Source organism: Budorcas taxicolor, chromosome 1 (assembly GCF_023091745.1).
Source record: "Budorcas taxicolor isolate Tak-1 chromosome 1, Takin1.1, whole genome shotgun sequence".
NCBI lineage: Eukaryota > Metazoa > Chordata > Mammalia > Artiodactyla > Bovidae > Budorcas > Budorcas taxicolor.
Genome location: NC_068910.1, coordinates 122,021,356 through 122,043,030, shown reverse-complemented (window position 1 = coordinate 122,043,030; position 21,675 = coordinate 122,021,356). Strand labels below are relative to the sequence as shown.

The 21,675-nt window shown below is 39.1% G+C and overlaps 1 protein-coding gene across 1 annotated transcript in view; it reads left to right on the top strand.

The window, feature by feature from the left end:
- The window catches only part of CCDC80 (coiled-coil domain containing 80), a 35,461-nt gene extending 15,118 nt beyond the window's left edge, over positions 1-20,343 (top strand). The window contains exons 4-8 of the mRNA XM_052636296.1: positions 6,262-6,398; positions 8,154-8,302; positions 15,863-15,966; positions 18,522-18,602; positions 19,313-20,343. Of these exons, the coding sequence (XP_052492256.1) occupies positions 6,262-6,398; positions 8,154-8,302; positions 15,863-15,966; positions 18,522-18,602; positions 19,313-19,659 (818 nt within the window). The 3' untranslated portion in view covers positions 19,660-20,343. The remainder of the gene's footprint in view (positions 1-6,261; positions 6,399-8,153; positions 8,303-15,862; positions 15,967-18,521; positions 18,603-19,312) is intronic.
- The last annotated feature ends 1,332 nt before the right edge of the window (positions 20,344-21,675 follow it).

Here is a 21,675-nt window from a genome sequence, read left to right as displayed (position 1 = left end):
AAACAAGTGCTTGAAGAATGTGGTGAAGGGACAAGCTCTTCTAGTTGTAGTTATCACAGTATTGTATGTATCACAGAGTTTTGAAAAGGGAGTGGATTTAAAGGAGGAGCCTTGAAACTGAGTAGATTTTTTTGATAATGACTCTATCAAAAGTACTTTTTGTTTTTATTCAGGTTTTTAAACAAATGATACATTTTTTGGATTCCAAAGTCAACACTATATAAAAAGGCATTAACAGACAAGTCTTACACCCATTCTTGACCCTTATTATTCTCTGCTCCCACAGTAATATTTATGATTCCATCTTGATCCGTTTAATGGCTTCTTTATGCAAACACTAATCAATATAGACACCTATATTCCCCTTCTCTCTCTTTTTTAAACAGAAAAATGTTTTATTACCTTGAGTAGGAAAAATATTTTTAAAAAAATATATAGCTGATTTACAGTGTTGTATTAGTTCCAGGTGTGTAGCAAAGTGATTTGTGTATATATAATTATAAACTCTTTTTCAGATTCTTTCCCATTACAGATTATTACAGAACATTGAATACAGTTCCCTGTGCTGCACAGTAGTTTCTTATTCTTTTTCCTTTCTTTTTATACAAACAATCAGTTCAGTTCAGTCACTCAGTCGTGTCCAACTCTTTGTGACCCCACAGAAGCATCTGAAAAATTGACCCTTTGCCCCAAAGGGTCTGCAGCATGCCAGGCTTCCCTGTCCATCACCAGTTCCCAGAACTTGCTCAGACTCATGTCCATTGAGTTGGTGAGGCCATCCAACCATGGCATCCTCTGTCGTGTCCTTCTCCTCCTGCCTTCAATCTTGCCCAGCATCAGGGTCTTTTCTTATGAGTCAGTTCTTCACATCAGGTGACCAAAGTATTAGAGCTTCAACTTTAGCATCAGTGTTTTCAATGAATATTCAGTACTGATTTCCTTTAGGATTGACTGATCTCCTTGGAGTCCAAGGGACTCTCAAGAGTCTTCTCCAACACCACAGTTCAAAAGCATCAATTCCTCGGCACTCAGCCTTCTTTATGGTCCATCCATACATGACTACTGGAAAAACCATAGCTTTGACTAGACGGACCTTTGTTGGCAAAATAATGTCTCTGCTTTTTAATATGCTGTCTAGGTTTGTCATAGCTTTTCTTCCAAAGAGCAAGTGTCTTTTAATTTCATGGCTACAGTCACCATCTGCAGTGATTTTGGAGCCCAGGAAAATAAGGTCTGTCACTGTTTCCGTTATTTCCCCATCTATTTGCCATGAAGTGATGGGACCAGATGCCATGATTTTAATTTTTTCAAATGTTGAGTTTTAAGCCAACTTTTTCACTCTCCTCTTTCACTTTCACCAAGAGGCTCTTTAGTTCCTCTTTGCTTTCTGCCATAAGGGTAGTGTCATCTACGTATCTGAGGTTTTTGATATTTCTCTGGGCAATCTTGATTCCAGCTTGTGATTCATCCAGCCTGGCATTTTGCCTGATGTACTTTGTATATAAGTTAAATAAACGGGTGACAATATACAGCCTTAACGTACTCCGCTCCCAATTTGCAACCAGTCTGTTATTCCCTGTCCAGTTCTAACTGTTGATTCTTGACCTGCATACAGATTTCTCAGGAGACAGGTAAGGTGGTCTGGGATTCCCATCTCTTGAAGAATTTCCCACAATTTGTTATGATCCACACAATCAAAGACTTTAGCATAGTCAGTGAAGCAGAGTAGATGTTTTTCTGGCATTCTCTTGCTTTTTCTATGATCCAGCTGATATTGGTAATTTGATCTCTGGGGCATATAATAGTATATTATATATCTGTTTTGCATTTTTTTTCCCACCTAAGTGTATTTCCTAGAGATCTTTTCTTATGAGTACACAGAGATCTTTCTCATTCTTTATTAAGCCATTCTGAGTTTCTACCGTAGTTTATTTAACCACTCCCTTTGTTGAGGAACATTTGGATTGCTTTCAGTATATTGTTATTATAAAAAATTTCAGAATTAACCTTGTACACATATCACTCTGTGTATGTGGGCATTTCTTTACAATAGATTCTGAGAAGTAAGATTGTTGGGTCAAATGGAAAGTATATCTAGCTTTGGTAGATATCACCAAATTTCTCTCCATGCAAGTTGTATGATATTGCAAAGCCACCAGAAATGTGTAAGAATGTCTGTATCTCCAAACATCTTCAATAGGATGTATGATCAGACTTGTGAATGTTTTTAGCCAATGCTGTATGTGAAAAATGGTATCTTAGTGTGGTATAGTATTGGGTTGCATTTCTCTTTTTATAAATGTGATTGAAGATTTTTTTCATATGTTTCAGGCAACTTTATATTTTGTTTTTAGTGTCCTTTGTTTATTTCTGTATTGAGTTGTTGGTCTTTTTAATCTCAATTTATAGGTATTCCTTAGAAGATATTGACCCAGTTTGGGGGGTGGAGTTCAGGAGTTTGTTTTAAAAGTGTTTCTCAAGTGATTCTGATTTGCAGTTAAATTTGGCCTAGAGCAGAAAGTTCAGTGGCAGAGAGAATGGAAGAGAAGTCTAGAAATGTAGATTGGCACCCAATTTTAGAGAATTTCAAATACCAGGAGAGAGAATTCAAACTTAATTTGGTAAATTAAGTGAAGTCACTAAAGATTTCTAAACATATTTTTCAAATAAATTTTAAATAACTTCTTATACTTCTTAGTAGTCAGTCTGTAGGACAGAAAAGCACCTGACAGGACACATTCTTCGCGGATAAGACAAATTGTTCTTTCTAGGAACCAAATGCGAGCTTCAGCTTTGAGATCAGAAATGTCCAGGCTAGTCTCACATACCCATTCAATTCAGTCACTCACTCATCCCACAACTGGGTGCTAGGCAGGGAAACAACTCACTCACAGAGTAAAACAGGAAGGAACAAGCGGATTGACAACAAAGTTAGTTAAATTTATCCATTATCAACTACAAACAATTCAGCCTCTGCTGGAGTCTTTACCTCCAGATTAATCCAAAATGCAACCAAGAGATTTTTGGTCTATATTGACTTCTTGAATAGGATAATTTTATTTTAAGTGCCTTATGAGTATGTTTTATTTACATTGTGCATTACTTCAGGACAGGGTTTATTAAGGTCTGGCGGTGCAGCAAAGTCAGAATGCCAAAGGAAAGTGGAATATATTACTCATTCATTACTCAAAGAGGAAATTGCACCACACCTCACAAGGTCATGGGAGGAACACCAAGTTTTGGTCAGGAAGCAGAAGCCAGAGTGAAGAGAGAGCCTAGACCATGGTTATTATTGGGGTTTCCATGGGAAACACAGATGAGCTGGGTGAACAGCTGGTTAGGCTTGGGTCTGCAGGATATTTCCTAATTCCCCGGTTCCTGACCCTGAGACAACTGATTGGTGCTCCTGGGGCCATGAGCCAGATAGATCTGGGTCCAAGGGTTGTAATTTTAACATGCACTCCAGGTGTTCATGATGAAGGTATACAGTGAATCCTACTTTGAAAAACTGCCAGAGCAGATTTGGAGCTCCTGAAGCAAACAGAGAGCTGAAGTTGTCTCAGGACATTGGAAGAATGGCCTGAATATAGGGATGAGAAGGAGGAGGAGGAGAAACCATGGGTGTCACAGAGAGGCAGCAGTCACAGATGGAGGCTTTAGATACAATGCCTGGCATATAGTTGGTGTTTAATAAGTTGCCTTTGAAGCTGAATTTTTCTGCAGTGTCATTGCTGTCTATAGTCAGACATGGAAAAACAAATGCATGAAGAAATTTACTACTATCTGAATTTAACCACTGACTTTTTGGAGCTGGAGTTCTTAAAGGGTGGGAAACTAGGCAAGTCCTTCATTTATAGGGCCAGTCCTCATCAGCACACAGCAGAGCTCACCCTTCCTGCTGGCCCTCCTCAAAAATCTTAGGTCCAGGGGCAGGTTGTGTGAAATGACCAAATCCCACAAAATGGGCTTGGATCTATGAATCATTTTAGCTGGATTGGGACCATGTGGACAATTTATAGGATGTATTCTAAGGAATGTTTGTTTTTAAGCCCTGCCACCCTTGACGAAGACTAGAGAGCTTCAGCAGAATCTGGATAAATTTAATAAGAAGTTCCAAATAAAAAACCAAAAATGAATGTATGTTGAGAATTAAAAATAGCAGTTCCTAGGTTCAAGATAAAATCTGATTTGTAAAGTGTTAAAATCAGAACATTAGCTGTTAAGGATGCTTACAAATCAGTTTTTTAATGATTTCCTTCATCATCATAATTCAAATTAATATTATTAATCACAAAATAAAATATGCTCCTTGTTAAAATTTAAATAATATAGGCTCACATAAAGTAAACAGTCAAAGTTTCTACCTCACCTCTTCTCACTCCCCAGAGACAACTATTATTATTAGCTGTATGTCCTTCTGGACTTTTTCCTATGTATATTCCCATATGGATGTGTTTTCTTTTGCTTTATTACCTTTTAACCAAGAATAACATCATACTTTGGAGAAGGCAATGGCAATCCACTCCAGTACTCTTGCCTGGAAAATCCCATGGATGGAGGAGCCTGGTAGGCTCTAGTCCATGGGGTCGCGAAGAGTCGGACACGACTGAGTGACTTCAATTTCGCTTTTCACTTTCATGCGTTGGAGGAGGAAATGGCAATCCACTCCAGTATTCTTGCCTGGAGAATCCCAGGGACAGGGGAGCCTGGTGGGCTGCCGTCTATGGGGTCACACAGAATCGGACACAACTGAAGTGACTTAGCAGCAGCAGCAGCAGCAGCAGCAGCAACATCATACTTTGTATTTTATTCTTCAAGTTGCTATTTTTACTCAATAGATAAACTAAACAAAAACCAACAGCATGTTGATGTATGGCAAAACCAATACAGTATTGTAAAGTAAAATTAAAAAAAAAAATTTTTTTTCAATTAAAAAAGAAACCAACAGCATGAAGAACCTAACAATTCTTTTAAATTAACATATTTTATTAATGATAGTATTCTTTCCCCTCTCATTATGATCTACTTGGGAGAATCAAGAGTCTTATTTATATACTTTCAACAATCTTAATCGAGTAAACCAAAGTAATACCTAAGTTATAATTTCCCCCTTTATATCAATAAAAGCAGAATAGTCTGTGATACTTGGCTAGATTACCTTTGTAGCTACAAAATTGTGTTTTTCTTCTACTGTAGTGCTATTCATTGGGTAATAGTGTTGATAATAACCAATAAGTTTCCTTCTGTAATAGGTTTATTATTACATATTTGCTAAGTTTAATATTTGTAATTTTTTTAATGCAGGGAATTATTCTACCAATGAAAATTTTAATAGGGTTGAGGGAAGCATTGTAACCTGTATGGGAGGAAAGAAGTAAATAAGCCCTTCTATCATTTCAAAGTGTTTTCCAGGCATGGTATTAATAGTTTGTCATGTTCATACTTCCCATTAACCCAGTGGCACCTGCAGGAACCACTGTGAATTATAATAGTTTTCAGGGCTTGATATTTGAAAATATATATAACATTAAGAACTTCTAGAAATTCGGTAACATTTTACTTAACCTTGTATTGACTTACAAAATTTATTTTATGAAAAGCTTGATTTTTTGGAGTCAAATGACCAGATTTAAACATAGGCTTTTTATTTTTCTCTATGGCAGTGACTGGAGAATTCCATGGTCAGAGGAGCCTGGCTGGCTACAGTCCATGGGGTTACATAGAGTCGGACACGACCGAGTGACTAATATACACACACCTAGCAATGACATAGTTTACTGTGTCCCAAAAAATGCTCTAATAAAAGGAAGGAACAGACACCAATTTTAGACTTAAATAAATAACTAAAACTAAAATAAAATTTTAAGTGAAATAAAGCTTAACCAAAGAATCTGGGTCTGTTTCCCTGGTAAGTCACAATAATGACTCATCCCAGGTTGAGCTGGCAATCTTCTTCCAGGAATGACTCAGTAGCTTCATTCTAATGTTGCTCCTTCTGATTCACTATAACCAGGGTGGGCAGAGATGGGGTTCGATCATCTTTGGAAGAGTGACTTTCAAAATGAGCTGATTTATTCGTTTGTTTCTATATTTGTTGACTTTGGAAACATTAGTTCAAACAAAGTACTCTTTGAATGTGTGCAACTAATGAAAGCAGTTCTAATTAACTCGGGATGGAGGCTCAGATCCTCCACCCTTTGGTTTCCCACTGATTTCTGTTTTTGTCACATCCATATTTATTCACATTTCATTTGCCTTAAGACAATGAGAAACCTATGCGAGTCGTGGATGATGAGGACTTGGTAGACCAGCATCTCATCAGCGGGCTGAGGAAGGAGTATGGCATGACCTACAATGATTTCTTCATGGTGCTCACGGACGTGGACCTCAGAGTCAAGGTATGGGTTCCTGTTTGGGATGGTGCAGTGCCATTCCTTAAGAGAGAAACTCATTTTGGGGGGATCAGTGAGTCTATTACACATGCGACTGAGCACAAATTATTTCATAAATGGGAAAGTTTGGAAATGGTCCAAATAGTTACCACTGTCCTCTAGAATTTGTGGTCTATGGAAAATATTAAATTGAATGAGCCCCCTGTAGCTCAGTTACTTGACTCAGACTAAATTCTTCTATAACATTACAGTCATGAATTCACCAGACACTTTTTGAATAGCTATGATGTGTCAGACCCTGGTGAGAAAAAGTGAAGAGCGTTTAGCTTCTGTTTTAAGAAAACTCAGATTTAATATAGGCATAATTTGGAAGAACCTGGAAATTTATCTCCTGATTCAGCATGGGCAAGGCGGTAGGGCTTTACACCTAATTTCTTCCTATGATAGGGACAAAAGTTCTGAACCATGAAAAATTATGCCATGTAGTCATAATAACAAAAATAACAATAATAACTAACTTTATTGAGTTCTTTCATTATGCCAAGCACTCACCTCAAATGTTTACAATTCTTATCTCAAACCTCTAAGAGAAATAACAAGTATTATCTTTGTTTCAGAGAGGCCAGGAATCTAGAGTTGTTAAGTAACTTGCCTAACTTTACCCAGTTAATGTTGGACTTCATATGCACACAGATTGGCTCCAGAGCCCATGCTTACATGAAAATCCTTAGGAAAAAGGCTGCCTGGGCTGTAGAATACCTGGTTCAGCCTGAAGTATTTTTCTGGATCTGGAGAGAGATCCCTTCAATAATTCATTCTGCTTTTGTGTTTTGCCACCTCTAATGTGAAAGTTTGGACTAGATGATCCCTAAGGTGTCTGCCAGCTTACACATTTCATGATTTACTGAATTCCCATTCAGGGCACAGCTCCAAGCCATGTCCAGACTTCTCTCTCTAGCTTACGCTGATTACGCTCAGCCAGCTCCCAAATCCATTTCAGGTTGCTGTTCTAAGTCCAGACAGCTTTGAGGCAGGAAACTGAATTTCATTATCCTTAACTTAGATTTCCAAAATTTTTTCCTGAGAATACATTAGCAAACATTACCTAATTTTAAGTAATGCTCACTCAATAAAATAGTTCCTGGGAATCACAAAGAGTTTATATAGATTGTTTATTCATTTATTTATTTACTTTTTTGGCTGTGCCACAAGGCATGTGTAATCTTCCCCCAACAAGGATCAAACCCATAGTCCCTGCATTGGCAGCATGGAGTCTTAATTAGCCCTGGACCACTAGGGGCGTCCCATGTAGATTCCTGATGACCACAGAGCAGGCATCCTTCTGGTGGAAAATTACCCTTATTGCTGAGGTCAGATACTCTTACATGTTCTTGCATTTGATTTTTTGTGTTAGGTACAGAGTTTCTGACTTTCCAGTTGTGTAATGAACAGGAACCAGGTTAGTCCCAGAGATAAGGAAGTATGTGTGATATGTGTGATAAAGAGGGCATGGACCCTTTCCAGTAAAAAGTGTTAAGTAAAGAAGAAATCCTCATGGAAGGTAAAGGCAGTTGTTTCATGGATTCAGAACCTCAAAACATCAGCAGAGGTACTATTGCAGGAGAGAGTTTATAAACGAATGAGCCCTCCAGGTTCTGTTTTCCCCAGAGCTCTCATGAATTCTCCCAGGCTCTCCACCCTCTGGACAGAGGGAAGAAACACCTTTAATGCATTATATACTTCTTACTTTTCCTTCAACAGCAATATTATGAGGTGCCTATAGCAATGAAGTCTGTGTTTGATTTGATCGATACTTTCCAGTCCCGAATCAAAGACATGGAAAAGCAGAAGAAGGACGGCATCATTTGCAAGGAAGACAAGAAGCAGTCACTGGAAAACTTCCTATCCAGGTACACCTCCTTTGGAGACATTGAGGAGGAAGGCAGGAGAACGTTCTGACTGTGCTAATGAAAACCCCAGAGAAGCTCGAAGCAGGCGCATCTGTGCAGGGTGACCTTCCCTGTGAGAAGGGAAGTGTCTGTCTGCTTCACAGCACTATGCCCAGTAGGCTTCTTGTCCTATTGGAAGTGGCTCTGGTTGCAAGGCTGGCTGGGATCAGTTCCAAGCTTGAGTGTTGATTTGGTGGCTTTGGATAAGTCTTTTCTTTCTCTTCTGCTTTTTTTGGGACACTGATACATACTTCTGACCTTCTGTGAGGGTTAATTCATTCAGTCAATTTGGGGAGCTTTGTATATTGTACTTATATTTATTGGGCCCTTTCTAGTTCCAAATGGGATTTGGAACACTGCTTGATTTTCTGCTTCCTTCCAACTCCGCAGAGAACAACAGAAGTTCCACTAAGACCTTAAAAGGAGAAATTCTCTTGACCCAGATCCGTGATTCCTTGGGGAGTGTGGTTTGTTGAAAACCCTTGTAGGGAAACTCTGGTACATACACAAAAAAGTGTTTAAAAAAAAAAATCACTCTACTTTTTCCCTTCTTCATCCCTTCCCCCATGATGGATGAAAATTCTACAGATATTTGGGACTTTAAGGGGTGCAGGGATGCAGAAATTTCACCTGCAGCAGCAAAAATTCTATGGTTAGGAAGCAGATAATCTGAATTCCTCTAGATTTGGGAAGCTTGGGTCTCTTAGGAAATAACATCATGATGTGTAAAGAGCATAGGACTCACCATTCATCCAAGTTTTCAGTTTATAATTTTCTAGATATGTTGTCCCTATGCTTCCAATTAACCTGTCTTAAAATCTCTCACTCATGAGAATAACAAGAGCAAGTAGCCCTCCCTCCACTCCAGTGTTGCCATATCACCTTTTGTGCCAAGCACTTCATCTTCCCTCCTGTTGTTTCACAACAATCCCATGATCTAAATACTGTAACTAGTCTCACACTAATGGAGACCACTCAGGCTAATGGAGATCAAATAACTTCCATCACTGAGTTAGAGTCAATAATACTGAAAGCTCGGCCTCTTTGCACCAGTGCCGAATCAAATCTTGGAGACAGAGTTTGGGTGTCAAAATAGTCATTTTACATTTACCATATTTCTTTCAACTGCTTGAAATAAACACAGTCTTTCTGAGTATTTATTTGATCCGTAAATTTAATAAGTTAATCTTCTAAATATGGTAAAGTTTTCTCACATGTTCCAGTAACTGTATATGCTTAGTAAGATTTCAACCTAAAACCATACAACTAAACCACATACTCAATCACACTTCCTAGTTTGGAGTTTCAAGGCTATCATTTCAAGCCAGATACTCTTAAGTTTCCCAAGAACATAAATTCATAAAGAAAATCAGGATCCTTCTTAGAAAAATATATTATTCCTATAATTTTGATTCTTTCCAAACTTCCTCTTCTTAATTCTAAATCTTCCAAGACTGAAAGGTGTATACCTATTGAACCAACCCATTAAACTCAGATAGCCTGATCCGTAAAGCAGACAGTTATTGTCTAGCTCATTGATATTATTTACAACTCAGGATTTAGGCCAGCCCTGAGACCTGCAGTTTCAAACATTATGAAGAATTATTCATGCCATTTCCAGGCAGAGGTTCTTTTTATAATCGCAATGTCACGGGTTTCAAAACTTCAAAGGAAAAGCTGGCATTATCTCACTTTTGTTCACTCACAAAGCTTGCAATGCTCGTTCAAGTTGGTCACTGATTTGCATTTGCATTTTTTTATTCTTAAGAAATTATACATATTTTGCATCTAAAGTCTTTTGAACTAGATAGGGCCCTACAACACATAAGCAAATGTATTTTCCTTCCAATGTGGAAGGCTACAAGTTCTTATATTCACTGCTGTTTCAAGAATATACATCTCTTATGGATATTCAGAATAGCCTATGATTATAATTTAGATGTCCTATGGCTATCTATGACTTATGGTCACAACTCATGGACTCATTGTGCTGATAATAATCATTGATCTTAAAAATTAAAGTGGAATAATATGTTAGTTAAAGGCATGGGTTGATTCCTGGTTTTCCACCTATCAGCCATGTGACCTTGGATTTATTGCTAAATCTCTTTGGGCTTTAGTTTTTTCATTTGCAAAATGGAGATAATAAGTTTATCTATTCTTAAGATCATTATGAAAGGAAATACTAAAGGTAATGATACCTTAGAACTTAGCACAAAGCAAGTAATTAATAAACACTGGTGATTAGTAGTATTCAGTTCAGTTCAGTCGCTCAGTCGTGTCTGACTCTTTGCGACCCCATGAATCACGCCAGGCCTCCCTGTCCATCACCAACTCCCAGAGTTCATTCAAACTCATGTCCATCGAGTCGGTGACACCATCCAGCCATCTCATCCTCTGTCGTCCCCTTCTACTCCTGCCGCTAATCCCTCCCAGTATCAGGGTGTTTTCCAATGAGTCAACTCTTCCCATCAGGTGGCCAAAGTATTGGAGTTTCAGCTTCAACATCAGTCCTTCCAATGAACACCCAGGACTGATCTCCTTTAGGGTGGACTGGTTGGATCTCCTTGCAGTCCAAGGGACTCTCAAGAGTCTTCTCCAACACCACAGTTCAAAAGCATCAATTCTTCGGCGCTCAGCTTTCTTCACAGTCCAACTCTCACATCCATACATGACCACAGGAAAAACCATAGCCTTGACTAGACAGGCCTTTGTTGGCAAAATAATATCTCTGCTTTTGAATATGCTCTCTAGGTTGGTCATAACTTTCCTTCCAAGGAGTAAGCATCTTTTAATTTCATGGCTGCCATCACCATCTGCAGTGATTTTGGAGCCCAGAAAAATAAAGTCTGACACTGTTTCCACTGTTTCCCCATTTATTTGCCATGAAGTGATGGGACCAGATGTCATGACCTTAGTTTTCTGAATGTTGAGCTTTAAGCCAACCAGAAATGGCAACCCACTCCAGTACTCTTGCATGGAGAATCCCATGGATGGAGGAGCCTGGCAAGCTACAGTCCATGGGGTCACAAAGAGTCAGACACGACTGAGTGACTTCACTTTCTTTCTTTCTTTTCACTCTCCTCTTTCACTTTCATCAAGAGGCTTTTTAGTTCCTCTTCACTTTCTGCCATAAGAGTGATGTCATCTGCATATCTGCAGTTATTGATATTTCTCCTGGCAATCTTGATTCCAGCTTGTGCTTCTTCCAGTCCAGCGTTTCTCATGATGTGCTCTGCATATAAGTTAAATTAGCAGGGTGATAATATACAGCCTTGACATACTCCTTTTCCTATTTGGAACCAGTCTGTTGTTCCATGTCCAGTTCTAACTGTTGCTTCCTGACCTGCATACAGGTTTCTCAAGAGGCAGGTCAGGTGGTCTGGTATTCCCATCTCTTTCAGAATTTTCCACTGTTTATTGTGATCCACACAGTCAAAGGCTTTGGCATAGTCAATCAGGCAGAAATAGATGTTTTTCTGGAACTCTCTTGTTTTTTCCATGATCCAGTGGATGTTGGCAATTTGATCTCTGGTTCCTCTGCCTTTTCTAAATCTAGCTTGAACATCTCGAAGTTCGCGGTTCACGTATTGCTGGAGCCTGGATTGGAGAATTTTGAGCATTACTTTACTAGCATGTGAGATGAGTGGAATTGTGTGGTAGTTTGAGCATTCTTGACATTTCCTTTCTTTGGGATTGAAATGAAAACTGACCTTTTCCATTCCTGTGGCCACTGCTGAGTTTTCCAAATTTGCTGGCATATTGAGTGCAGCACTTTCACAGCATCATCTTTTAAGATTTGAAATAGCTCAACTGGAATGCCATCACCTCCACTAGCTTTGTTCGTAGTGATGCTTTCTAAGGCCCACTTGACTTCACATTCCAGGATGTCTGGCTCTAGGTGAGTGATCACACCATCGTGATTATCTGGGTCATGAAGATCTCTTTTATACAGTTCTCCTGTGTATTCTTGCCACCTCTTTTTAATATCTTCTGCTTTTGTTAGGTCCATACCATTTCTGTCCTTTATCGAGCCCATCTTTGCATGAAATGTTCCCTTGGTATCTCTAATTTTCTTGAAGAGATCTCTAGTCTTCCCCATTCTGTTGTTTTCCTCTATTTCTTTGCATTAATCACTGAGGAAGGCTTTCTTATCTCTTCTTGCTATTCTTTGGAACTCTGCATTCAGATGCTTATATCTTTCCTTTTCTCCTTTGCTTTTCACTTCTCTTCTTTTCACAGCTATTGGTAAGGCCTCCTCAGACAGCCATTTTGCTTTTTTGCATTTCTTTTTCTTGGGGATGGTCTTGATCCCTGTCTCCTGTACAATGTCATGAACCTCCGTCCATAGTTCATCAGGCACTCTGTCTATCAGATCTAGTCCCTTAAATCTAAAGAGGAGACTTAATAAACACCTTCAGAACTGAAACCCAAGCAAAGAGAACTGAATTTTTTTCTTTCTTTTCTATATAACAGCTCTATAAATAAACTAGTATCCAAATGGGAATTTTCCTTCAAATTTGCTGAGTTGGTGGGTCTACACAGCCTGGTTTCAGCTGACCAGATTCTGAAGCCAGTCTAGTCTTTAGTGACACTCATCTGGTTCAGGCTATAATTATCTTTTTCTAAGACAGAAGCCCCAAAGAGTGGGCACACGCACACTAATTTGGGAATGCCAGCTAAGAAAAGCAAATACATACACAGCTTGAAGTTTTTATTTACTGACACACTAAAGTGACAGAAAACCAATCTGTGCAAAGTAAGGATCTGGGCCACATTCACATCTCTGCTTACTTCCACAGAAGTAGTTCCATTAACCTTTGTTCCTTTAGGCCTGGGAGCTGGGGCCTTGGATCTTAATAAGAAGGTCTGTGGGATAAAGAATCACCACTTAGGGGCAACGACCCTCTCTCCGTTGTGTCTGCCACAAGTCTCAGATCCCAGCCCTCTCTAATCCGACAGCATTCAGTGGTGCACACAGGTAAACAAGCCAAAATAGACCTCACCCAAAATAACTCCCTCCAGGATACCCTGCAGCTCTGTATGGGGGCCAGAAAAGCTGGCCTGGTGTGGTGCTGGCTGGGAAGGGGTGGGGGTGGGGGATGCTGGTCTGGCAGGCCTCCTAAGGAAGCAGGGGAAGCACAGGAGACCATCTTCTGTGACCCAACACCAGTCCTGTTCCCTTTCCCAGGAAACCTCGGACAGTCTCAGACTCTCCCCTCCCTCCTTTGTGCCAGATACATTCATCTTCTATCCTCAGTGGAGATTTAAGTTTTTCTTTCCCTTTGAAGAAAAACAAGCGGAGGAAGCTAACGTAATGTCACAGCAAGCAGCTCTTGGCGAGTCTTGCTAAGGCATCCATTCACATGCTGTATTTCATCAGACTATCATTTTCTCTCATTCACCCAAACCACTATTCCCCCAAGAGGCCATTTTCTTTGGGATTGAAAACTCTCCTGTTCACTGAGAGGCTAGAAGGGGCACAGGGAGAGAAGCCATGAATATAATCAACTGGCTTCTGGTTCTTTGAATGCACTGACACCCTGCAGTCAGCAACATTGAAGGCAGAAAGCAAGAGCCCCTTCTCCAGTGAAGGTGGACTTTGAGACAACTGCACTCAGCCTCTCTCTGGATGCACACCCCCTCTCCTTCATATCCCCTTAGGGACCCTGACAGTGCCCACCAAGCATTAACACCTCTGAGAGGGGTAGACCAGGGAAAGCACTGGACCAGGAGTTAGAGAAATCTGAGTTTTGGTACCACCTCTTAGATTTACTGGTTAGGCAAGTCACTTCACTTCTCTAAACCCTGTTTTTTATGTGCAAAATGGGGAAAGCAAGCCATGCCCTCGATGAACTCCAGTGAGGAATGTATGTTTTTTGTTTTTTTAATTATTATTTATTTACTTATTTATTTTTGGCTGCGCTGGGTCTTCGTTGCTGCACAGACTACTCTCCAGCTGAGGTGCATGGCCTTCTCACGGCGGTGGCTCCTGCTGTTGGGGAGCACGGGCTCTAGGGCGAGTGTGCTCAGCAGTTTCAGTTCCCAGGCTCTAGAGCACAGGCTCAACAGTTGTGGTGCACGGGCTTAGCTTCTTGGAGGACGTGGGATCTTCCCGGATCAGGGATAGAACCCATGCCTCCTGTATTGGCAGGCCAATTCTTTACCACTGAGCCACCAGAGAAGCCCTCCAGTGAGGAATGTGTGTTGTGTAGGTGAAATTGAGCTGTAAAATGATATACAAACATAAGGATTAAATTGATTTTCATATGGCATCATGATAGATAATGTCCAAAATCTGTTAATGAACAATGGACATTATCCATCTGTCAGTGTTCTAAATCTAAAGCTTGCAGACTGAGGCACTGTCAATATCTATGCCAACACATGGATAACTTACATTGATGGATTTTTAATTCTTTTTTTTTTTTTTAATATTTACTCATTTGACTGCCTGAGTCTTAGTTGCAGTACTCTGAATGTATAGTTACAGCATGTGAACTCTTAGTTGTGGCATGTGGGATCTAGTTCCCTGACCAGGGATCAAACCCAGGCCCCCTGCATTGAGGGTGTGGAGTCTTAGCCATAGGACCACCAGGGAAGTCCCTGGAGTTTAATTCTTATAACACCTCTTTGAGGTAATGCTCTTTTTGATTCTAAAGCTAAGGAAAATCTATAACGTAGATGAACAGAGTGGCATGCTCAAGGAACCCAAAAAATGTAGCAGTGAGAAAATATAGGTCAAGTTTCTTGGCTACAAGGCAAAATCTCTTTCCACTGCCCAATTGTGTTGGAACTAAAAGAACAGGAAGAAGTTTACTATATATTCTAAAATCCTATGACTGTAGGTTTAGCTCCATTCTACTTCTTAGGGGTACTCTGTAAGTGATGGTTCTTACTATGATGATAGGGTACATCTTAGAACTAGCATTTGCTTCTGGAAGAACCACTGGCTACTGAAGAAGGTACATAGAGCTTTATTTTTCCAGGAACCTTGCTTGACCCTTTAAGACACTTTTCTCTTTTCCTTCTTACTGTCACTGCTATCTACTTAAAATTCAGTTCTTTTTTTTTCTGTACTATTTCCTGTCCGTATTCACCACCACCACCACCCCCCCTGCCAAACTGGAGGGAATCCGACCAGAACTTCAGTTTTCTTCAGTTATTTTCTAATTCCTTTATTTCTGTTGCTATAATTTGACAAACAATTTCAGCTATTTTTCATTGTATCTGAGAATGTCTTCTCTCCCTAAGTGACCTCATCAGGCCTGGTGACCAGACTCATGCCTGACGCATCAGGCAAATGCTACAATAGGCACACCATGAAGTTATAGAGGAAAAAGTGCAAGAAAGGTGGTCATACAGTCTAATGTTAGGCTTTGAGGAGCTATGAAATATTTCTAAGGTGACTGGGTTTTTATTTGAGGCATAGGAAAAAAGTGACAGTTGACGTTACTCTGCTTTTTCACACTGGCCTCTATTGTTTGAAGCAGCAATTGTGGTCTTCTACTTCTTTTCCAGGTTCCGTTGGAGAAGGCGGTTGCTGGTGATCTCGGCCCCTAATGATGAAGACTGGGCCTATTCACAGCAGCTCTCTGCCCTCAGTGGTCAGGCATGCAATTTTGGTGAGTGGGAAGCCTCGTCATCACTGCTTTCCCATACCACCCTCTTCCTGGTCTAAAATGGAACACAGAAGCTTAGGTCATCCAAATATTCCCCAGCCCAGACTGTAGATTCCCAGACACTTACTCAGTTATATTGAGGATAAAGTTGCTTTCAGACTGGAATCTTAGTCAACTGGGGTCTGTTTTTCTTTTTTCAATATTCTCCCCTCTCAGGTTTTTTACTGAAATGTTTGAAAATACCTGCTGCTTTACTTACAGTGATCTGTATTATGTGTCTTCTTATTTGCTTTTAAAAAAATTGTCTCAAGATCATATAACTCAGATATCATCAATTACTTAGGTAATAATTAGGTGCCAACACTGAGTACTTTTCCATAGATTTAAGTATTTTTTGTAAGACAGGAATGCCTTTGAGAATTAATTAATGAACTGAACCCCACTGTACTATATTACCAGTCCCTTTGAAAGGATTTTGATCTCTAACTAAATACTAGGAAGACAGCAAGATTTGTTAAACAGTGCCTTATGCTTTAAGACAAGTAGGTCAAAGAGAAATGCTGTTTATTATACTATCATTATTTGCAGTGAATTGCTCAATGTTTTGAAAACTAATATATGCTTTCTTTACCAAACAGTATTATCTTAGTGGTCAGAAAGGGCTAATACTATTCTGAATATGTACATATAGAAAAGAAATGCATAATACATAGAACATTATTAATAAGTTCAGTGTTGAACCAGAGAGATAATGGTAATTTCAAAAGTTGGAATCACTACAAAAATTTTATTTAAGATACGCCTCTGCAGAGGAAGAATTTTTGAGAGTCAGTAGAGGGGTGGATTGGAGAAGGAAATGGCAATCCACTCCAGCACTCTTGCCTGGAAAATCCCATGGACGGAGAAGCCTGATAGGCTACAGTCTATGGGGTCGCGAAGAGTTGGACACGACCGAGCGACTTCACTCACTTAGAGAGGTGGAAAGTAGCTAGTGGCCACATATTTAAAACTTCATAATTGGAACATAGATGAACCCACATTATTTTGATATTTCTATTAGGAAGAAGAATCATTTTTTAGTTATAAAACTGTGTTTGATTTATAAAAGGGAGGGGTGGTTGTATAAGTTTTGTAAAACATTAACAGAGACTGGGTCCTTGCTATGACCAGGTACCTATAAATAATAAAAACTTTTTAGTTTTAAGATGTAAAATAATAACTTAAAAAAAGGCAGAAAACAAGCTTATAACAGTAAGGATAATTAGAAAATTTGTAAATGTTTATTTATACTCTTATTATCAAGATTAATGCTTTAAAAATTTATATCAACATACGTAAGGAAGATTTGATTATGCCAGTATTTTTAGGAGTAATTTAAATTATTAACAGCCACCAACAGTGGTGGGTAAGACAGAAGTTCTTAGAGCAGTTAATGACCCTCCATGATATGAATATATAAATAAGATCATGGCTTGCTAATTTTCTAAAGACATCTTTGCAGCAGCTATTAGGTGATGTTTCATTTTGAATCATTACACAAAGAGTCTAAGTCAAACTCTTTTGTAGTAGATAGGGGAATGTGAACAAGTCATGTTTTAAAGGGATAATTAAATTCATGATGTTCCCTTTTGAAAACATGACTTAACATGCAGAACAGAAATGCTTCACTTCTCTGGGAGAAGAGTAAAGCCCATAAAATTTTACTTGAATAGCATTTTGCCTGGATTTCAGCTCTTCTTTAGTTTTCTCTCCTGGACAATCAACACTGTCAACGTTCATATTTATTATTAATAGTTCCAAGTTACTACTGTGACTAGGCTCGGATTTTGTCTAAAACCATGAAATCTAAATAGGATGACTCCACAGCCCCCTTGCGTTCCTATGTTCTTTCTCCTGAACCTTTTCATAAGGGCTTCGTCTTCAAAAGAATTCCAGCAAGCTACCAAGCCGTGACCTTCTTTCCTTTCCTGAAACTTTAGCTGAGGGTGGGCGGGAAACAAGCTGTGCCTCCCTCAGTGCCACCCCTTTGAGTCTTCTAAAAAAGGGATAAAAACCCGCCCAATGAGCAGACAAACTTTCGTTTGAGGAAGCCAGAGCAATTTCTTCAGCAATCATATTGGCTCGCTCTGTAGTCTTTTCTTTGAGAGAAAATTAAATTATCCATGTAAGCTGTTATAACATCAGCCGTGACTTTTTTCCAGAACACTGATCAGCTTAGATCATCTCAGATACTTTAAAGTTCCAATGGCTTCATTTTTGTTTTGTCATTTAATAGAGTGAGTATCACAGTTTAAGAGCAAATTCCTTTTCAATCTGCAAAAACAAAACAAAATCACATTTGACCCTGTTATTAATCCTAAAATCTGCAACTAATCTCTTTTCAAGATTTTATAAATGTTTAAATGCATTTTTTATGGAAAAAATTTTAATGACTTGTTTTACTTAATCAGGTTATGTTTTATATTCCTTTTAAACTTAAGAGATTTTAATTGTCAGATATCCAGTCTCTGGAAGCAAAAGACTTACTACAGATTCTATGGCTTTCTTTTTTCTCTCAGGTCTGCGCCACATAACAGTTCTGAAGCTTTTAGGTGTTGGAGAGGAAGTAGGGGGCGTTTTAGAACTGTTCCCAATTAATGGTAAAGTTTTGTTACTTTAAAAGAGTATAAACTACTGATAAGTTCAATGAAGTTATATTAATTCATATGTAAGCAATGGATGTACCCTCAGTTGAAGGTCCTGGTGTGTGCCCCATGCATATGTGTGTGTGTGTGTGTGTGTGTGTGTGTGTGTGTATGGGTGTGAGAATTTATGTATACACAGAATGTGAAGGGGAGCATAAGCACTCATGTTGTTTTTATTAAAAAACCATTCACAAGTGACAGCAAAGATATTCATTTCTTAGTAGAGATATGTAATTCTTTTTTGTCTGCATGGGGCTTTATTGGTTTACAAAGCATTTTCACCTATGTTATCTCATTTAATTCTTGTGGTAGTTTTATAAAGCATGAGAAATTAAATATTTCCTGCCATATCAGTGAACAAGGGATGCCAGAGTTGATCTTGATGTGGCAGTTGATCTTGCAAGGATTAAATAAAGAAATTGGTTTTATATTTTATAACACTCCTATAAAGAGACATTTGCCTCAAAATGTGATCCATGTTGTAGAATAGCAGGAACATTTCATTGCTAGTAGAAAGACCAGCAAAGTTCCTAAATTGGATTTTTAAGCTGTAGAGAACAGACCCTTGGGTCCTTTCTCTGTTCTCGCAGTGATTTCTTCTCATTTGATGCTTTCCTGAGTGTTGCCTCTTTAATCCACTAACAACTTTTCTAATCCTATTCTAGGGAGCTCTGTTGTGGAGCGAGAAGACGTACCAGCCCATTTGGTGAAAGACATACGCAACTATTTCCAAGTGAGCCCAGAGTACTTCTCCATGCTTCTAGTTGGAAAAGATGGAAATGTGAAATCCTGGTATCCTTCCCCAATGTGGTCCATGGTGATTGTGTATGATTTAATTGATTCGATGCAACTCCGGAGACAGGAAATGGCCATTCAGCAGTCACTGGGGATGCGCTGTCCAGAAGATGAGTATGCAGGCTATGGTTACCATAGTTACCATCAAGGATACCAGGATGGTTACCAAGATGACTACCGTCATCATGAGAGTTACCACCATGGATATCCTTACTGAACAGAAATATGTAACCTTAGCCCCAGCCAGTTTCCCCTGCAACTGTTAAAGTCACATGTGGCCAGCTACATAAAGGAGAGTTCTTCCACACTGCCTGCACTCCCTGCCTTTTTCTTTCAGTGTTCTTCCAAGATTAAATAAATAGCAACATTTTGCCTACTCATGAGTTGTCAAGAAACCTTAAATCATAAAGATGTTCAAAAGAACTGCTTCTCTAACTGGAGAATAAGTATTTATACCTCTGTTTTACTTTTTTAAAAGTATTAATTGGTAAGTGAAAACTAGGATTGTTAAAGATCACAGCACAGATGTTTTCAAATAAACATCTGAGCAGATGGAACAGACAGAGCAGATAGCATCTTAACCCTTTTTGAAATATCAGTCTAAAAATGATTAAGATGGCTCTGCTTTATACTGTGAGTTTCTTTCCTGAAGCTTGATACCAGAGGAGTCTAGTGATATTGACTTCCAAAGCCAGGGCAAGTACCCAACTCCACTTTGTTAGCATAGCTACTTCCTGCCCTGTTTCTCTTATCTTTAGTGTCAGGGGAAAGGAAACGCTCAGTCACCTCCAGAACTGGCTGTGCAGCTAAAGGTGACACTTTCAGAGTTCCATCAGGTACCATGGAATTCCCAGCATGGGAAACCTTGACTCTTCACACTTGACTTCCTGAGCATGCTTGCTAATGGGCCCATTAGCTAATGGCACCTTGTAAAATAAAACTACAAAGGAGATTATTTTCAGGCATTCTTTTTTTCTTCAAAGGAAAGTGTTCCTAAATTACAGTGGATAAAATTATAACTGGAGTGCAAAATATAATCCTTGTCTTTGAAATAGAGCATTGATTTTCACATATGGCATATAAACTAAATATTCTCCCTTCTTCCCTCCCTCTTTCCCCTCCTTCCTTCTATACTATTTTACTTTTTACCAGCAAACAATGACCAAGTAATATGTACGAGCTTGCCTGAAGGCAGGCAGTCAGAGTCCCTGGATTTTAGCATCCTGATAGTGTCAGCCTCTGTCAGTAATGGGGATGCTTATTTTTCTTTTTGTCACTGTTGTTAAAATTGATCTTCCAAATAATCTTGATTATTGGTTATTGACTTAGTGAGCCCAGATATTAATAATTGCTTTCAAGTCACATGTGAATACAACCAGCATTTAACTTATTTGTGCCTATTTGCACAAATCTGTCTTTTACTTCATCTGAACTTTCTTATAATTACAGTAAAAGTGGAATTTCTACCTCAAATGAACTTGAGGGATTACTTATTCTGCCCTTTATTCTCCATAAAGACCATTCATTCTTACCTGTTTTACGGGTAACTGAAGTTCAGAAAGTACAAGTGACTTCAGAGCATACTTTTCTTATTGTATAAATTATGCTTCCAGTTCACCCCTCCTCCCATGGTGGAGATCTTTCCTCCTCTTTGCTAGAAGCAGTCTGTACCAGCTGCTTGAGGAGGGCAGGTGCAAGAACCAGGCTGATGTGCATTGCGCTTAAATTGTTGGCAAGGTGAAGCACAGCTTAAAATTGCCAATAAAAATGGGTTTATTTATTATTGCCTCTGAAATTACATAGGGGCAATATCTAAGTAAGGGGCCCAAATTGTCTCAATTTAAGGAAATACAATAATGAAGGAGTTTCATCTCCCAAGGAAACTAATTAGATAGGAATAATAAACATTTTCTTATAGAATAATTTTATTAAGGTTCTAGCTCCTGCACCCGAAGAAAGAGAATACTTTTTCATAACATGAGGTTACTTTTTCAAGCATTCTTCTGGTTTCACTGGCACTGAGATGGTCTTTAGCAATCCATTGGAATGGTTCTTCGCTCTGATGAGTGGGTGGAGAAGTCGTGGGTAATCATTTAGGGGACTGTAGAATAAAGAAGCCACAGCTCAGCAAAGGGACACATTCAGAGGAAGATGCTATTAGTAAATGTCCTCAAATCCTAGAATCGGGGAAAATACAGAGTAAATCTTAGCAAATGGGAGGACTGAAAAATAA